Here is a 21363-nt window from a genome sequence, read left to right on the forward strand (position 1 = left end):
TGAATGCGGTAAGCACAGCAAGATCAACATTTTAAGGCTTCATTACATTAATGATTAATAATACTTTTTAACTTTTGTAAGCTTTTACAAGGCTTTTACCGTCATTGTTCTCCTCATCTAAGTTACGCTACCTTATTTTAGGTAATTCATATTTTATTCCAATTTTATTCCAATTCATCAAAATCTGTTCAACCATTAATTTAAGGAAACCAAATTGATTTGTACTCCTTGCTTAGTACATAATATAAAATCCGAAAACAACACTCAACTAAAAATATCCGCTGTGATTCATTCGATCTAGGTTAGACTATTTCAGTACTTAACCACTAACCAGGCATTAAACCTGACGTTAAACTGAGCTGATTTATCGCTGATTATTGTATCAAAGCTTGTTTATTTATCGTATAATGTAATTTTATACGCCATTGTGATCATACGTGTTTAATGTTTTGACGTGTTGTGGACCAAAAATTGGGATTATGAATTTTATTATCTATACTAATATTATAAAGAGGAAAGGTTTGTATGTATGTATTTATGTATGTATGTATGGTTTTCACGCATAAACTACTGGACCGATTTTGATGAAATTTGGCACAGATAATCTTTAGACCCTGAGAAAGAACATAGGCTACCTTTTATTGCGAAATATGTACCACGGGCGAAGCCGGGGCGGACCGCGAGTATGAAATACTTTTAGAGGCAAAAAAATGTAGTGTGATATCGCTCATTTGCGACAAGAACGTGTTAACGAGCATATGTATCGTTATGGAATAATGATACAGTAGAATCCGTCGCATCGCGCTCTACTTGCTGCTAAAACGCGATATTTCTAGCTCCAAAAATGACCGAGTTATGAGGGAAAAGGTCGGCGACTATCGGTTTAGCGAAATCTCTTTTTGCTCTTGAATTTAATGCAAGAACGGTTTAAGTCAGTTGTCGCTGCTCCCTTGAGAAGGAAACTGCTGCCCGATTGCGGTAAAAACGTAACAGCTTATTGTATCACGGTTTTGCTGAAAGGTAAGTACAGCTTTTTGTTTTTTTACTGATTTATATTTGCAGCTATAACGGGACATTTGTATGTGGGTCATTATTGTAGTAAAAATAGTATTCGCATGCTACGGTTTACATCGGATTGTCCCGTTGTTGCTGAAATAAACAATGTTTTTTGTTGGTTAATTTAAGATGTTCCGTTACAGTTGATAATAAAAGTACAAAATGTTTGGTATTTATGTTGGTTTTCTCAAGTTAGCACATTCTTGATAAAAAATAATACATTTTTACAACGAATACGCTACAATGTTGCATTATAAATGATAAAAATGTTGTCTGATTACTTAATTTATTTTTCAGATGGAATCACGGTCTAGGAAGCTTGTAAATCTTGTACGAGAAAATATTCATTATTTTATTTTACATTCACTTAAGTAATAAAAACGAAAAGATCATACCGATTCTCGAAATACAAATGAATTAAACAATCAATTTATTTTATAGCATAAACGAGTAAAAAATAACACTGAATAAAGAAAAATGAAAAAAAAATATTACAAATCAGTTAAAAAATGCAAGACAGTCCTACGAATCGAAAGCATCACAAAAAAAACTGTGCCGCCCCGTCAACTAAAAGAGAATCCTGCAAGGAAACCTGCATTTTCAAGTGTCATTTTTTTTTTCTGAAGAACAACACCGTGAAATACTGAAAGATTACTGGAATTTAGGAGAGATCAAGAAGCTGTCTCGAGACAAGAACCTGTGATTTGTTTTGCTAATATGTTTATTTGATTTATGTATGACCGGGACCCGCAATAAAGATTAGTTTCCTAATATTACTGAGATAAGCAAAATATAAAACAAAGTCGTTTTCCCCGGCCGAATGCTTGCCGTTTTGCAATTTTGATGCAGTTTTTGTTAACAGATAAAGTGATTCAAGAGGAAGGTTTATATGTATATTGTATAATAGCATCCATAAATAGGTGAATGAACTGTTATTTTTGACGTTTCTAATGTGATGTTGTAAATAATTACATTATTTTCCGCCTGCATTGCAAACGCATTCTGAACCCTACGAGATTTATCAAAATAATTTACCTACTAAGTATTTAACACATGAAAAAGTCTTCAGAAAAATCGATGGTAGGTATCAGGATTGCACCCGTGCGAATTCGGGGTGGGTCGTAATATTATAATTGCCAACGTTTGTGAGTAAAAGTAAAACAAAAAATATTAATGTCTGGTTATAATTGTATATTTTTTTTTAATGTGTAGATATTACTTGTATTTCAGAGAAAGTTACACAATAATTTCGCAAAAATATCTTTCATTTTGTAAAACAAAGTACAAAAATAAAAAGATTTCTACTACAGTAACACGTTTTAATTAAAATTTCCAATACATTTAGATTACTGATTATCAATAAAACGTAACAAAACGACATAACTTGTAAAGTTTTAGATTTTTATTCAATTTTTTTTTCAAGAAAAATGATACATATATCTGTTTGTAACGCAATACTGCACACTTTTTACAAGAAAAACGCAACAAGAAGGGCCCTTTCTGATATAAATAATCATAATAAATTTAATAACCGACTTATTGTTCTGAATACAATTTGATTCAAAAAAACGAGAACGTTTTAATATGTTGTATTGAGCTGAATAGTCTAAGCATAATAATTAAAAAGTTACAGGAATTTTAAACTTTCAAATGCGTTTTCCCAACAATTGAGATTTTGACTTTGTCACGTTATAGAAGCAAATGAGCGATATGTTTAACATAAAATAATGTAATAATGTTCAATATGAACACTTGAACAGGTAGATGACGACTACGTTAGTTCTTAAACTAATGTAGAGTTAGATTTTTGTCTTTATTCGCAAATTAATCGCTGTATTTTAAGCAGGTGAAAAACTTGATCATTGTCCAACATCGCTGAATCTATTAAATCTTATGTCTATATGTACATTTCATTACTTATTTGTATGTGATATTAAAAGAACATCCATTCATCCATCACTATCGCATTTATAATAATCTTCTTATAAATTTCTTCTTAATCACTATCCTCATATCTTAAATACTTTCGATTACATTTAAATATATTAAACATTGCTAAGATATTCAATGCAATAACTTATCAAGGAACTAAGATAAGCGCGGCTACTTGCATCTTTCAATAAAAATAACCCACAGTGCGGATGGAGCAACGACCTGCGTGTACGCATCTATATTAGATAATATACTTTATTGAATGCAGATAAGCAATTAGCTACGATTGTACAATTAATTAGAAAGAATATTGGTCTAGAGTGGATTGGTAATGATAATATTATTATGTATGTAAATATCTGAGGTGTGTAAATATAACCAAATGAAGAGCTGGGGTATGCATCACAGTAGATAGATGCTATTTCCCTGAAAGCGAATATAACCAAAGCAAAAGCTCAAAAAAGCTAATCGCATATAAATATAGCATAGATTTTGTGTGAACTATTGTTTATTTTTGTTCCAATAGATCTATTATAACTTTAACTTCCTTTGTATTCGATACAAATCTGTTTCTATGTTAAGAAGTGACGAACAATATCTCACAATATTTGGACTTCAACTTGCAAAAACCTCAACAAAAAACATCATAGATTATGTCATAAAAACAGACGTGAATAGTAGCAATCGCGTGAAATTTAAAAATCGAATATCAAACATCATTTGAAATAAGTTCCCACGGGCGGCAAAAAAGGCGGAACAAAGCTGCCGCACAATAAAATCGATTAAGACAACTCCGGCCCATGACCTACGGCGCGCCGTAAATGGTCCGGCCATGCGGTCCTGTTGGAACATAGATTATGCAACCGGTGTGATTTTTGTCGTGTAGAATAATCGCTATTATAAACAACATTTTTTAGAGGAAATGTCATATGAGAGAGATGGAAAGTAGATAATAAATAGTTACAAGGTTCAATTATGTATCGCACTTTAAATCTGATGAAGAATAGGTTATAGAGATAGTTGAGTATTATTTTTTGTAGCTCTTGTTGTGCCGTTTGATTAATAGGTACTTTTTATTCTATGAAATTAACTAGTTTCATACAAGTTTGGGTTTGAAATGAAGATCAAAAGCGTGTTAGTACCTAATTGATTTTTCCTCGCAGAGTATTATCCTCAGAGGCATTAACTAATATCCTGTATTTAGCCACATTTGGCAACATGCCTATTGCCTAATCTATGCCAAAACTAACAGTCACGCAGTCTGACTCGCTACAAATGTAAGTTGTAACATTTCGTGTTTGCTCGTTCATTGGAAAGTGTTATTCGTTCCCGATACAAGTGTATACAGATAATGTTTGGATTTGCTCACGTTTTGTTTGAAGTGCACCGTGTAATTGAATGTAAATTGATTTATTATCTGTTAGTAAAATTTTTATATTATAGAGTATTGGGGATGCCTTAAAAAACTCACCTTGGAATGATTAATGTATGAGGGATAAAGACATAATTAGTAAATATATCTTGATACTATCTTTAAACACTTCTTTTATTTCTAAGGTTAGAGCGGCGTAACTACCTCAAAACAAATATTGTGAACAGCGCGCTATACACATTATGATCCTACGAAGAGTATGCTGACGAAGAAGACCACCCTCGTGGAAAAAGGCAATTCTTTATGAGCAAGTTTTATTTTATGAGCAAGTCGATTGGCCTTTGTGACACAAAGAATTGCCTAAATTCATAAAACCTAGGATTTCGTTTGATGCTAAAACACTTGCCTTCATAGCCAATAAGGCCGGTTCCTTTTAGAGTTTTGCCTTTAAATAAACTATGTATTATTTATGTTATGCGGTAAATAAAATTATACGTATGTCATATTTGTAAAACTTGATACAAATAGCTATTTAATGTATTTAGTATTTAAACCAAAAGGGGACAGAATAGAGAATATCACTGCTAGAACCCATTTATGATACGAATTTATGCCTTTTAAAATATAAAAATTATATGGATGATCCGGACATGCAGGTCTTCTTCTCTCTATGGAAATAATGGAAAAGATTATATCTAATATGTTTGCGGATATACAGTTTGTAAACCATAATATTGATTTGTGAATTGGCACACTCTCTCCAAAGTAATTTAGTCTCTATCATGATTTGTCACCATGTATAAAATTATGTATTATATATTGGTCAGCAGAACATTATGTATTAGCTTTTATTATTTATATAGACTAATCAACGTTTCAATGACATAATTTTGTGTTTCAAGTAACATAATTCTTGCTTTTTATCAAGTAGGTATATCATATTTAAATACTTATTTGTATTATGTTTTTAATACGCTTGCTTCAGTTAGTTATGCAAGTGCGTTATTTTGATCTTCTGACTAACGTGTTCGCCGAACATATAAACAGAACGCCGAGCATTGGGCAAGTGATTCAGGTCTTGAATGTTATTCCTAATGACTAGTTTTGCGGCTCTAAATATCTTGTTAGAATTTAGATGAACAAAAAGCGGCCAAGTGCTTGTGATATATGTATTGTGATGGGTTTAATTGTGTAGAAATCATGGTTGTATCATGTATTGAATTATTTTATGTATTGTTTTAATAATTTATTTAATAATATTTAAAAATAAAACATGAGCGACAGTAATTTACAGTAATGGATTAGTGAAATTGTTTAAATATTTACAATTAGATAAATGTTAAAAGTTTTCTTTGGATCGAAATCGGAAAGTGATTCCACACAAATCTTGCAAAAAACCTGACAATAAGTAGGCACCTAGAAAGTATTTGAAATGATAGTGAAATCCGCTTAGTTACCTACTCTTTTATTTGTTACAGCTATCTTTCAGGTAGCTTTCTTCTTTCATTCTGATTTCTTAATCTCGCAAATTTTAGTCTGATAATAGTAGGTTTTATCGTCTAAATGTGATTTTAATAATATTAGTTTTCATCTGAATATATTATTGTAATATCCATTTAACCAACGATAAACCTGATTAATTATACCAAAGGGGTCGATGTTACAACTAAATAACTGTTCTCAAAGGCGTGTGCAATTCACAAAATATTTTTATCGCCAAGTTCTCGGATTATAACGGAGTTCTGTTTAATTAACTCATTTAAATAATTTAAAAACTGGATACATCTTCGTTGAATCATGAATGTCACATCTTACAATGGCTACTGGTTTACGTAACTGTTAGTTATAGAAGGTAATCTTCAGTTAGTATCTTAATAAACATAGTTTATATCGTCCAAATATTTGTCACTACAAACAATGACTCGTAGTGCATAGTGCGGTTCGATTGAATACTTATATTATTTCTACCATGAAATATTATTACTTACATGTATGTATTGTGGTAATATTAATTACTAGCGGTCCGCCCCGGCTTCGCTCGTGGTACATGTTTACGTTTTCTCTACATAAGAACCATCCTCGTACTTCAAGGAATATAATAAAAAAAGAATTATCGAAATCGGTTCAGCCGTTCTCGAGTTATGCGCTTACCAACACATTTTGCGATTCATTTTTATATATAAGACTAGCTGGTGCGTTGTGCGCGGGCTGCAAGCAGCCCGCGAGCCCCTTTTGCCCCTGGGTTGAAGCAATAGGGCAGTCATTAGAAAATGTGTTAGAATTCCAAGTCCATTTATAATTTTCTGCTAACTGCGATTCCACAGTCAATCGGAAGTGCTTATAAATTCCCAATTCATAAATTTTCTATTCTGGAATGCTGTCGACCTTCGAGGGAGCGTTGTGTGCGGGCTGCAAGCAGCCCGCGAGCCCCTTTTGCCCCTGGGTTGAAGCAATAGGGCAGTCATTAGAAAATGTGTTAGAATTCCAAGTCCATTTATAATTTTCTGCTAACTGCGATTCCACAGTCAATCGGAAGTGCTTATAAATTCCCAATTCATAAATTTTCTATTCTGGAATGCTGTCGACCTTCGAGGGAGCGTTGTGCGCGGGCTGCAAGCAGCCCGCGAGCCCCTTTTGCCCCTGGGTTGAAGCAATAGGGCAGTCATTTGAAAAGGCATTCGAATTTTCTGTCCATTTCTTACATCTGCTAACAGCGATTCTACAGTCAGTCGGTAATGCTTATAAATTCCCCATTCAAGTATTTTCCACTTCGGGAGGCTGTCCACCTTCGAGGGAGCGTGGTGCGGAAGCATCCCAGGGCAGATATCTTCAGTCATTTGAAAATGCATTAAAATTCCCCGTCAATTTGTTATTATTTGCTAACAGCGATCAGTCCGTAACAGAGATCAGATCCGCAGTCAATCGTAAGTGCTTATAAATTTCCCATTCAAATATTTTCTATTCCGGGGGGCTGTCCACCTTCGAGGGCGCGTGGTGCGCGAGCTGCAAGCAGCTCGCGGCTCATCCCAGGGCAGAAATCTTCAGTCATTTGAAAATGCATTCGAATTTCCTGTCCATTTGTTACATCTGCTAACAGCGATTCTACAGTCAGTCGAAACTGCTTATAAATTACATTATTCAAATATTGGTTAAATTTTTGAAACGTGATCCCGAATTTCATTTATTTGAGGTGTCTAATCAATAGCGGTGACTTTTCATAATAAACTGTTCAAGACAATAAATGTGTGAAGATGTATAAAACATATTGAAAACTTCAAGTCTTTTTAGTAGCGTCGTTTAAAATCAAATTCATTATGCTTTCGGCACTAAAAATAAGAACTTACTTTTCCGTTTTTAAAGTCGGTTTTTTTAACGTAGTTTTAATAGTTTTTAACCTACGTATAACAGCGATTCTACAGTCAGTCGAAAATGCTTATAAATTACTTATTCAAATATTGGTTAAATTTTTGAAACGTGATCCTGAATTTCATTTATTTGAGGTGTTTGTCTAAGATTCCAGAAAGTTAATAGTATTATTAATATTGAATAACTCAGACTGATTGACCCATTGATGGTATTATATTATAGATGAAAAATAGTAATAAAGTGTATAAATTTCAATTTGAATAACCATGATATCTCTGAAAACTTGAAAGCTATTGCTACTGTACATTTTATACTTCTTACTATAATATACAGAATATATACCTAATAAGTGAAAGCCGTCTACATTTTAAACAACATTGTTTGCTATAAGAAAAAAGGAACCGAGTATAATAATTTGGCCATACTCTTTATCAATTTTAATTCACCAAACATCATAAATTTAATATATTATTTAACCAAAAAATATCTTTCAAGAACAATGTAACTCGGGACCCCTGCAGAAGTCTTGACAAAAATATGAAATAAAAGTTACTGTATCATTAAAATATTAATTTAAACATAGTACCTATACCTACACCAATTCATGTTTATAAATAAAATTAAATAAATAGTTATCATATGGTTTGGATATTATGTTTTCAGTGTAAATATATTATAATGAAAACTTTTTAATGTGTTTCATTTTCTTATTAATCTAGTGTCTCTTAGTAATAATATTCATAAAGTAGAAAAAAATTAATTTAAATTGCTTTCATATAATTTTTTAAAATACCTTTACCTTTATTTTAATGTTAGATAACTTTGCATATAGCATGTAAGTATGTTAAAGTAAACTGTATTGATTTATAAAAATCTCATTGAATGCTTGTTGATTATGAATTTTTATTATTCCAATTTGATTTGAAATCATATACTTAAATATTTGAAAAGGGTGGGTAGGTACATTTTATTCACACTTAATTTTTATCACAACATTGGTGAAAGCTAAATGAAATAAAAAATCAGTATAAATAATTATTAATAGATAAATACTTATTAACTACTATACATATTTATTGTTTAATGTGATCGTATAGGTTCCACACTTATTCTACAGATCTTGAATATTAATGATTTAAAAAATTATAATTAAAAATAAAAATGTTCTATTCTTAAGAATCTGTACCCAAAGGGTAAAAAGGGGACCCTATGGAGACTGGCTGACTGTTTGTCCATCTGCCACCAGGCTGTATCTCATGAACCTTGATACCTACATTTGAAAATTTCAGAGATCATGATGTCGATGTCGCTTCAACAACAAAAATAATAAAAACCGTAGATTAGCAATCTTGGCAAGGTCTTATATTGAAGTTTCATACTTATACGGAAACCTTAGTGTTGTGTGAGAACCGTCCGTAGAGAATCTGTATAAAAATATGGTTGTTTAACCTCAATTTTTTACAATTTGTTTTAATAACATCAATAGAAATTACTCATCTCGGTTCGTTACCTATATTATTATATTATTATTCACAACTATGCGGATTCTTCAACTACGCTGGCGCGCGGAGAGCTAGTACAAAAATATATACAAAAATAGTTTTTTCAAGTTTCATTAAAACTTTTGACGTAAGTAACAATATAGGTAGGCAGGTCTATATTGATATCATCATCATCAAAAATTAACTAAGAAATTTCCTAATTGGCTAATTTTTTTTAGGAAGTCGGATTATAATTTCCCAAGGTCGAATTGGTTCAAAATTTGGAATTGTGTCTGTATCGTATTGAATTTGAATAGCCTTTGTAGATATCTAACTACTTAGGTATTGGCTTAAATACCTATCTACAAATCTTCAGTCATTTGAAAATGCATTCGAATTTCCTGTCCATTATTGTTACATCTGCTAACAGCGATTCTACAGTCAGTCCGAAATGCTTATAAATTCCCTATTCAAGTTTTTTTTCTACTCCGGGAGGCAATCTTCCACCGAAGTTGCGTGGTGCGCGGGCAGCAAGCAGCCCGCGGCGCGTCCCAGGGAAGAAATCTTCAGTCATTTGAAAATGCATTAGAATTCCTTATACATTTGTTATTATCTGCTAACAGCGATTCCACAGTCAGTCGAAACTGCTTATAAATTACTTATTCAAATATTTTCTACTCCGGGAGGCTGTCGACCTTCGAGGTTGCGCGGTGCGCGGGCAGCAAGCAGCCCGCGGTACCACCTTTTGCCGTTGCTATTCAATCATCCTTCCTACTATGGAAATTTCCATACAAAATTTTCAAAAAAAAAAAATCGCATTTTACCAAAACTTTTTACATCCCTGGAAGCGGACCAGGTTTTGAAGCATTTTTTACTTCGGCGACCCCGACCTACCTGCCACTGGTTCAGAGAGCCGTTGAATTTCGTGATGTATGGAAAATGGAAACCGGGGGTCGGAGAGAAATTCTGAGTATGCAGTTTTGTAAATATGGCCGATTAGAGCACAGAAGTCAATTTTCAGACCGATCGTAAAGTAACCGGCGCCACCATCTTGCTTTGAAAAATTGGCCATTTTTGAAAAAAAAAATTGCGTCCAATTTGAAATTTCTCAATTGCCCTGGTAGCGCCCCATGTTCCTGATCATTTTTTAGTTCTACACCCCTTGGCTATCTAGCGCCGTTTCGGAGAGCCGTCCAATTTCACGTTGTATGAAACTTGGAAACCAGCGGTGGAAACTCGATAATGAGTATGCTATCTTAATGTGAGGCTCAATTAAAGCCCCTGTGCCAAGTTTCAGCGCAATCGGACCAGCGATGGCCGTTTTAGAATTTGTATGGCGGCGGCCATTTTTTCCGCCATTTTGAATTTTTTTCACTTTCTGTGGTAATTGCTCGAGGTCTACTCCAAGTTTAGTTCGAGCACCCCAGATGTAGCTGCTACCGTTTGCGCGGGCCGTTGACCGTCTTCGCGGGCTGTGAGAAAGTTCAGGGTTTCATATTTTTCTGGATATCCTGAGAGCTGGGCGAGTATGAATTTGTCATTGGTGTGTTTCTCCATTGCACCACCTCGGCTATATGCACCTTTTTATGTTTGCGCCAAAAATGGAAAAATTCCAAAATCGAGCGACCCACTATGGCTCCCTGGTAGCGTCCCAGGGTGGTGATCATTTTTAGCTCCGGGACCCCCCACCCAACTCGCACCGTTTCCGCGGGCCGTTGGATTTTACGTTGTATGGAAGTTGGAAACTGGGGCCCGGAGCCACTCGAACGGGGCACCGATCGATTCGCCGGCTCGAACAGAGCACGTGTGCCAAATTTGAGACGTAAGGATTCATAAACGGCGATTTTAGCAAAGTACGGCGGCCATCTTGTTTTCGCGAAAATCCCCATTTTTCCACCCCCCCTGGTAATCGCCACCAGTTCTGAGCATTTTTTGTTCCGACACCCCCCCTCCAGGTGTCACCGTTTTTGCGCACCTCCAGGGGTCCACTCTCTTGTCCAGGGTGTTGGAGATGTCAATATTTTTCCGGTGGTCACTGGGAGCACCTATACACGTCCACGTCGAAATCCCCCCAACTTTCCCCGTAGTTTCCGAGAAACCCGATGTCAGTGAGTCAGTCAGTGGTAGTGTAGCTTTATATATTATAATTATATCGTGGGCTCTTTGTATTCCTATTGTGTTTAGGTAAAGTGCAATATAAATATTTGTTTGAACTGCCTTCTCTACTGCTTACTCTACATCATAACTAAAAACGTCATTTTTAGTCCATCTCTAAACACCAGAGGTCAGAAAAACATCGAATGGTGATCTGATGACATCAAGATTGAAGACAATGATAGAGAGCATTATCATAATTTGAAACTAACTGTATAATATCCTTTACCATTTATATTCATTTAACTAGAGATAATAATAACTGCTGATGTAAGCAGATTTATTACAGCAATACTACAGCAAGGCATAATATTATAGTCACTGCTATGTTTATTTATTATCTATGTATCTATTCCCTTCGTGTAATAAATGAAAATTAATTCAACATAAAAAGTTATAGTCCCTTTAAAGTTTTTTTGTTATCTTTACATATATAGCCGTGCCCTATAAATAATTAGCATAACACTTGTTAATGTAAATAAACCGGGTGACATGTGTTTGAATTTGAATTAATTAGTACTGGACTGGTCTTACTAGAATAGTATACTGTATAACGGTGATAAATTTGTTTTAGCGATCACCTGGAGTCTTCTATGGAAATAGTTTTGTGTTTATCAAAATAACCATCGAAGTTTTCACCTGTTCAATTTGCTACATCAAAACTCAAACTCAACAATTTTGTTCAATTACTTAGACTTTCTTCTAGAAGCACTTTTCGCCGTAATATAGTTTTACCGTTTACCGATTCGGGAAACAGTTTCCACAGAAAAGACCATCTTGGTACCTACTTACTTCGATACTTTTGTCAAAAATATTGGAAATAAGAATGATTTTTGTGCTAATAAAGATTATAAATATACCTTTAATAAATAAGAGACTTTACAAGAGCGTACGAAATACCAGAATACATACAAACTACTTTATCATATTATTATGAGTTTCAGCGTCAACGCTGACTCGCATGCGCATGCGCATTGCGCATGTATCAAGATTTTTTTTTTTATGTTAGAAGAAGGTAAACGAGCCGACGCCTTGCCTGATGGTAAGCTAAGTGCGCCGCCCATAGACTACCGTAACTGGGTTACGGGTGTTGCCTACCGGTAAAGGGAGAGGGACAGGAATACAGGATATTTATTTATTTTTGTTTGATTGGATTAGGCAGGATCTAGGATTTGGAGGGGATGTAAGGATAAGGATGGGATAGGAGGGGATTGGGATGTGGGCTTCCGGACCCCTCACTCACCGTACGGAACGCGACAGTAAATTGTCACTATGGCGCCGATATTCTGTGAGGGTGTGGTACCTTCCCCGGTGCGAGCGTGGCCCAATTCGTGCCGAAGCATGCTCGACTCCCACTAACAAAAATGTATCAAGATAGTTTATCATTCTGCATTACAAAAACCAATGTACTGATTGACATGCCTTAGTAAACGGATCTGTCAAATGATCTAAACATGAAATAGAGTGGAACCTTTATATATGCGTCATTGCGTATGTGAGACGAAAGAAATCGTCACGGGGATAATCTTGGGATATGCATTGAGGTTATGTGAAAATGGCAGGAGAAACTAGAAACTAGTAGGTACCTACTTCTTTAAATTACCTCCTTAGATGTCAGCTCGGATGCAGTTGAAATAAAACTATAGCTTGGAATATCCTTCTTCTAATATAACGCTATATAGTATTCATGTGTATCAAACTCATGATTGGGAATGAATACTAGCGTAACGTACGAATCGTGGTATATAAATAATATAAATAATGGTGTTTAACTATTTCCTAACTCAATTATTTTATGAAATAGTTAAACACCAAGAATCTCAAAGATTTTGGTGGCATCATATTTTATGAAAGCAAAGTCGGTATCATATAAGCCATATACAAACAACTCTACTACGTTCGTAGATCAAATATTTAAATTTATCCAGTATTTTTGTAATGTTTGTCAAACACACGAATCGCTGAACAAATTTGAACTAGCCAGACACACTATGTACACCTTCCTCTTAAATCACGAAACAAATACAGGTAGGTAAAGCTCATCCCAGTACTTACACAAAAGAATGTGACGTCACACGTACTTGTCCTGACGAAAGCACTTCACTCACACTTGCAGTGTATACCGCTATCATGGTAAATAGGAATCTTATTGTCTTGAAGATAGCTACGATCTGAGGGTCTTAAGTTTTATATATGTGGTTCTATGCGGGTTTGTGAATGGAAGCTTCTAGGATAGATAAGAGGGGACATAGTTTAAGGATTCGTATATTTAAAAATATAATTTGGAAAATCCAAAAGTGCACGCCTCATAATTTTTTTTAATAAATATTTATTAATTATTATTTTTGTTTATTTAATAACAATTAAACCACATCGAATCAGACCCTGAAAAATGAAAGGGTTCTATTCCTGAGCATACTCAAGCGTAAGAGAAAAAAAAAGACTCGATTAGTAAAGTATTTCGGTCGCTATCGTGTTAACAAGAAAAAGGATCCGCACATACAGACACACGGACGTCCAAGACAGAACTTTTTTAAACTGTTTTTTAACTAGTTTAAATAACAAAAATGACATCAAAAATATCATGAACGTTAAAAATAGTGTTTTTTCTTAATATGTGTGTGTATGTATTATCTTACAAGTGCAATGTATGATACATAAAGACATTTTAAGTTTGAAAAATCAGATGTTTTGCGCGAAGTGACAGTAGTACCCACCTCAACGCTTCGCTTATGAGGCGTGCAATTACAATAGGTACGTATTGTAATTTACAAAGCAAGGGATCTTTGTGGTAAGCTCTATCATTTAAGTTGTACATATGTATATAGATAATGGGGTAGAGAGCATCGTTTAGTGGGACAGTTCAATAAATAATATTATAGATTAATAAATAAAAATGGTGATTGGTGGGGAAGGGAAAGAAAATTTGGGAAATTAGTTTTCAGGGATACGTGTATTCATTTTAATTATCTCGTGGCGATCAAGAGACAATACAACCTAATTACTGAGAAATTCAATCTAAAAGTTAAGATACTAATTTAGGCTATGATTCCTTTAGAATTCATAATTTGTTTGGTGACTTTCTCCTTCCTTATCAGAATTCAATCAAAGAGAAAAAATTATATACAATTACTTAACTAGCAGTGCCCTGCAGTTTTGCCCGCAGTGCTCCACTCCAGTTGGTATTGGCATGATGATATACATATATAGCTTATAGTCTTCCTCGATAAATGGGCTAATTAACGCTGAAATAATTTTTCAAATCGGGCCAGTAGTTCCTGAGATTATTAGCTCGTTCAAACAAACAAACTCTTCAGCTTTATAATATTAGTATTAGATAAAATTATTGGAAACCTATGTGGTATCTATATTTGGTAGCAGGTAGGTACTATAAATGTTCTAACTACACTGTCAACACCAATCAACTAAACTGTCACAAATAACCCGATAATACATGATTGCTACAAATCCACGCTACCATTTCGGCTCTTTGATGTGGCCGCTGATTGCTTATATGTCATTCGTGTCACCTGTCTCACGAAAACTGTGAACCTGGGTGAAATATGACTTAGAAGATTTGAGAGCTTTTTTTCTTAAAATTATAGACGATATCAAATAATATTGTAATATTGTGATATCATAAATGTAGAAGCCGTAGGACGCACGAAGCTGTTAATAAACGCCGTTTTCGCATTATTTCAAAAGTAAAAGTAACATATTATTATTATAAAAATTTATATTTTTTGATGGCGACCTGGAACTATGTAAAACATCTGCCATCTCTCATATTCATACTTTGACTTTTCACCAAAATAATATTAAGATTTACTAAACTAATAATATACGTATCAAGTACTCGACAAGTAGTTACAATAATAAGGTTAACTTTATTAGTCAATCGCCACCTACGAAGCACAAAGATACCTAATTTGATTGAGGTTCTTTACGCAACATGTGTATCAAATTGTGCCATCTTAAAACATTTCGTATACAGCGTCAAAAGCTGTCCTATGTTGACGAAAAACCGGCCATATTAACTCTACAAATCGTTTATCAAAAACCAATCTTATCTACTACAGATAAGGTTGACATTAAATAGTATAGGAAGCGATTTTTGTATCTGAGTGCGAACGACACTTCCTTCCTCTTCCCAGACGCATTTAGAGACGGACTAAATGTAGAACAATTTAGTTTTTTACTTTTTATACGATTTTAGAGACTTCGCGTTTATGCCGACATCAAACCAAATGGAGCAAAATCAAGTCAAAGCAAAAATTCGTCGGTAACTTTTTTGTCATGTTTGATTTGCTTGCGACACCGCTACCCATAGAGTTTGAAACATCAGTTAAAACTCCATAGTGTCTAGTGTTTTCGTAAGCGTAACTTCTACGACCTATATTCTCTGTCATTTAACGAATACTTATGTATTTATTGTAGACGTCACACTTCACCATACAACGATCCGTTTGATCTCTTTTTGCTGTAAGTACTTATTTTCCTTAATAATAATTTATTCTGTCCCGTGAGGGCGTTAATCATGGTGTTATCAGGATGCAAAATACCGATGTATGATTACAAAAAGGCAAAAGTAAAGCAATTTATAATGTGTAGCATTAAGTAGATGATTCAATACATCTTTAAAAAGGCCAAGCTCGAATTTATCGGTGCTGGGGATCGTCTTTCATTGGCTGAAAGGTCGTGCATACATTTTAAAGTTCAGGGTTGCTGTCATGTATCCAACCGCGTGGATAATCGAATATCAAAGAGATATTTTAAGCGGAGGGTAAATAGTTGGATGCTCCGGTATTAACTGGTATATTATGATGGTTATTTATGAAGCAGGTTAATTAGGCGGTCACTCCCCGTTTCATAACGTGCTTTTATTATAGAATGGGCTATCCTTTTCTTCTTGATATCAACAGAGGTGGTCTCATTGCGAGGCTTTGGGTTAACATGCATTTTTTAGATATTATCTAACGTTAATAGAAAACAAGTTAGAAGTACAAACCTATTTAACTGAAGATACAGAAAGTAGAGTCTCCCAAAGGTGTAGCAAAACTATGACCCAAGGCCGATTTGTCTCCCCCTAAGGTTGCCACTATTCATGAAGCCTTGATACTTGTATTAGTCTCAAGGGAACTACATAATTTGTCATATTATTGGACCACAGACGAGAAAATTCATTTATCCATACTTATATGAAGTAGGTAGATGCTTATAGCCACAACGAATAAGCAATTACGGCTAAGCAAAAGCACCAAATTGCAGGTTAAAATTTAACAATTATTTTTATTACTTACAGATGCAGGATACTTACTTCATTATTGTATAATAAAAGTACCTTATAGTAGATAGAGCGTCATAATTATTGAATTACATACAGGCTGACCATTCTCTCATACTTTCATTAACTTTTCCACTTTTAGTAATACTTATTATATTCGTCCATGGTAATACTGTAGTTAGTTACATAGTCTAATATTATAGCAGCAACGTCATTCCTATTGCCAGCTTAGGATTATTTTCTATTTTGTTAGTGTATAAAGTTAACAGGCCTTTGAACCTATTCCTAAATTTTATCTATCAACACGTTTGGCCGATAGCAACGTTGTTTCTGACAGTTCTGATAGATTAGATAAAAGATGATGGGAGCTGAAGAAGCTCTATATAGGTACCTAAATAGCTAAAATTAGATGCCGCGTTAGAAATCAAATAAGATAACCTTAATTAAAGTGAAAGAAAAACAGGCCTACTTAGCTATTAGTTACTACGTTATAGTGAAAATACATTTTTAGGGCGCAAAATTTAAACAAAATGTTTATAGTTAGGTAGAGTTACTTAGTTACTGTAATATTATAATAGAATATTCGGTAATAGTTATGTAGTAGGAACTAGGAAGAGGTAAATATCAAGAGAATTTTTTTTAAGAAGTGGAGACTAGTGGAACCTAAAAATGAACCAAGGGAACAAAAGGTCAAAATTATTGCTCTATATGTTATATTAATTTGTAATCTCTGAAAAAAATACTTGATTATTATACTATGAATCTCACAAAAAAGCAATGTAGAGCTTTACTAGGTAATAGTATTATTAAATACGAAAATTATATTTTTAGGCACTTGTATTATTACACTATATTATGGAACATAAATTCATAAAAAAATAATGATTGCAATGAAACACTATAGAGTATCTGTAATTTTTCAATCAAGTAAAATCAAAACGTCCAAAAAACAGGCAATCGAGAGTGTAATCTCGCCGCCATTATATGGAAGTGTTCAAGATTTAACCGGAGCTAAGCTAACGAGTTAACTAAAACCGCGAGGTTTAGAGAGGCCGCCCCAAGGAATGTGCGCCGCTGGGCCGTCGCAGCCGCGGTGGGCGATCGTCTGCAGCGCACGTTACAAGAAGCGTAGCCTGACAACGACCGCGTGACGTCACGTTCTGCAGACCTACTAACTAAAGCTAGCGATCTATGGACAGTAGTGGCATCACACTAAAGAATACACTTCCAATCGTACTACACTGTCGAGCGCATATATACGTAGTGACTGAAAAAATATCGCTTGCGCGATTCAGAGTTGATGCTTAATTTAGAACATTACTTAAGGAAAATGTTAATTTTTTTAATGTTTAATATCGTGGTAGCACCCAATATTATTGTAACTAATAAATAATTTGCAATTTTTTTGCGTTTTAATATGTTTTATGGATAAATTGAAATATTTCCGAAGAATCTTTAGAAAAGCGCCATCTAGCGTAAACTCTTGAAGTTATACTCCAATAGTTACGGCTCATAATATATTAATTAATATTTTGGATTTTTTTCTTACAGAATGTTTTTTTATTGTTTCAGATCATCGAACAATGAAAGAAGTGAGAGTCCGGAGCCAGATGACAATGTGTCTCCGGAACCTCCCGATAGACCCCCCGGGAAGGTGCGCCAAGTGCACCCAGAGCAGAAAACGCAATTGCTCGCATACGACTCCACGTACCGCAGAAAGAACAAACCAAACTCCCTGCCCTTAGAAGACAATCAGATGTATAACCATTTAGCGAATACGAACGTCGCTATGTCGCCCATGTATCCCTTGACGCCGAACATTTGTATCGAAGGTGGGAAGATTGAGTTCATAAAATCTCCACCTGTCAGTGCTAGGAACAGTATGGCGCTAGCGTCGCCGCCACAGACGCCGCTAGCGACACGCCGCGGATCTCGTGACAAACGTGACATAAGGGCAGGGAGCGATGAGCCGGAAAAGTTCGACGGTGATAAGGTAGATGGCGCTGTTTTAAGTAATACTTATTAACATTATCTTTCAGAATGCCCGAGAAAATAATAATGATGATGTATGATGTTAATGTATCATCTTATCAGCAGCATAGTTGTTTTATGTTAAGTAAATATTATTTTGTACAGGTTTTCATATTATCTAAAATTGACATACTTATGCTAAATAATCTACCTACGTAGTGTGAGCTAGACTTGCAAAGTAGGTACCTTATTATTTTGTTCATTATTTCTTCGCTTAAAATAACGATTAGTTACAATATTATGATTTTTAGCTATGTATGCCTTCATTATTTTCTTAATAAATATAACGTTACATTTCTTACAGGTAATCCCTCAATTGCAGAAACAAAGGGTCCCTTCTTGATCTAATACGCTTTTAGTCGCTTCTAAATTGTTTTTGAAAGCTTTTCCATGGGATAACTTTATTAGATTGTCTTCAAGGTATTTAGGGATTTATTTATTGATAGACGTTTTATGCCGTGTGAGGATTTGTACGTAATCCGATCCAAATTGGATAGCAGAAATTAAATAATGCCTTCAACATGAACATATTTTATGAAGATCTTTGTTCATAAAATACATGCCGCTGTAATGTCTTTAGACGGAAATAAGTTTATTTCATGATATTTTCACTTTCACACAATTATGTTTCAAAAAACGATAGTCTTTATTTTGAATAAAATCGATAAAAAAATAAATGTCCTACTTTTTATTCGTCGCACTAAACTTTTTATTTGGCATTTTTTCTACACTTTTCGATTAAACAATTTAAAGTTAAAATTATGAATTTAATTGCATTGAACAATAGTTTGGAAAATCCAAAAGTGCACGCCTCATAATTTTTTTTAATAATTATTTATTAATTATTATTTTTGTTTATTTAATAACAATTAAACCACATCGAATCAGACCCTGAAAAATGAAAGGGTTCTATTCCTGAGCATACTCAAGCGTAAGAGAAAAAAAAAGACTCGATTAGTAAAGTATTTCGGTCGCTATCGTGTTAACAAGAAAATCCTCCGCACATACAGACACACGGACGTCCAAGACAGAACTTTTTTAAACTGTTTTTTAACTAGTTTAAATAACAAAAATGACATCAAAAATATCATGAATGTTAAAAATAGTGTTTTTTCTTAATATGTGTGTGTATGTATTATCTTACAAGTGCAATTAAATTTAAGTTTGAAAAATCAGATGTTTTGCGCGAAGTGACAGTAGTACCCACCTCAACGCTTCGCTTATGAGGCGTGCAAAACTTGAATTCATATACATCCTACATAATAGATACCTACCTACTCCGTGATTCTAACCTCAAATTATGCATAACTGCAGATTACCGCGCAAAATACCGGGCTTCGAGTTTCGACTAAACGCAAACCAGAGAGCATAGGAATTAATTGTGCCCGTAAAAGTAAATCAGAACTACACGATTTCTATACGGATAATCGTGTCTGGATTTAATAGGAAGTCGTGCTCTGGATAAAACAGTATAGGTAGCTATGGCAATATCCATACTAATATTATAAATGCGAAAGTAACTCTGTCTGTCTGTCTGTTACTCAATCACGCCTAAACTACTGAACCAATTTGGATGAAATTTGGTATGGAGATATTTTGATACCCGAGAAAGGACATAGGCTACCTTTTATTGCGAAATATGTACCACGGGCGAAGCCGGGGCGGACCTCTAGTCTATAATAGAGGTAGGTACCTACATGATATTAGCTACCAAGTTCAATAGAAGTTAGTTAAATTTTGAACTGTTATTTGGCATATCCAACAAAATAAAAGTAAATAAAATCCGTTGAGCTGTTCTTGACTTATGCGAAAAATACGTACGAGATACGATACGAGCATATGATTGATTATGTCTTAAATAAATTGCTAAATGATTAAAATATAGACAACTAGCTATCCGACCGTGTTATCGCCAACGTAGTCAAGGAAAAATTCTTAATTCCTGTTCTCGTGGGATTACTGGGATAAACTTACCTTAAGCTTATCCCAGAAAGCTTAAGCTATCTCTGCAGTATCTACCAAATTACAACAAAATCGGTTCAGCAGTTTTTGCGTGAAGGAGTAACAAACAAACATAAAAAACACATTTAAGAATAATATTATAGTAGGATTGATGCTGTAGTAGCCAAAGCAAGGAGAACAAGATTGTTAGTGATGTCCAAACTCATTATTTTAACCAGTTGAGTTATGTTCGTGGGAGTGATATCAAAAGCAAACCGTTGGGTAATCATGGTGAATGAAGGTCATCTTCAAATTAATTATTATCGATCCAACATAGCATATTAAAATAGTCTTCGACTCTACCTACATAGAGTTGCATTATTATATTAGCACTAGCTTCTCCGCGCGGATTCACCCCCGTGGCTCCACTCCTGTTGGTCGTACCGTGATGATATATACCTTCCTCGATAAATGCTATCTAACACCGACAATTTTTTTAAAATCGGACCGGTAGTTCCCGAGATTAGCGCGTTCAAACAAACAAACACTTCAGCTTTATAATATTAGTATAGATCAGTCCTGCCTGTGTTCCTGGAAATATAATAGACTAATAATTAAATGTTTCTTCGTTTTTTGTTGCTTATTACTTACAATTATTATCGCTGAAAAGTTGCATATCAAAAGTATTAAAAAAAATAAAATTAAAATGAATTGGGCATCCAATATATTTAACTTACAATACGATA

General features: G+C 34.4%; 1 protein-coding gene across 4 annotated transcripts in view; it reads left to right on the plus strand.

The window, feature by feature from the left end:
- LOC149485663 (uncharacterized) overlaps positions 1 to 21363 on the plus strand; it is a 361945-nt gene that overhangs the window by 94308 nt on the left and 246274 nt on the right. For all 4 annotated transcript variants that reach the window (XM_089698915.1, XM_089698914.1, XM_089698916.1 and 1 more), the window contains exon 2: positions 18218 to 18638. In XM_089698915.1, coding sequence (XP_089555041.1) covers positions 18218 to 18638 — 421 coding nt within the window. The remainder of the gene's footprint in view (positions 1 to 18217; positions 18639 to 21363) is intronic.

This window comes from Colias philodice, chromosome 9 (genome assembly GCF_061535455.1).
Source record: "Colias philodice isolate Cphi_HAF_F1 chromosome 9, ilColPhil1 Martin Lab GWU primary, whole genome shotgun sequence".
Lineage (NCBI taxonomy): Eukaryota > Metazoa > Arthropoda > Insecta > Lepidoptera > Pieridae > Colias > Colias philodice.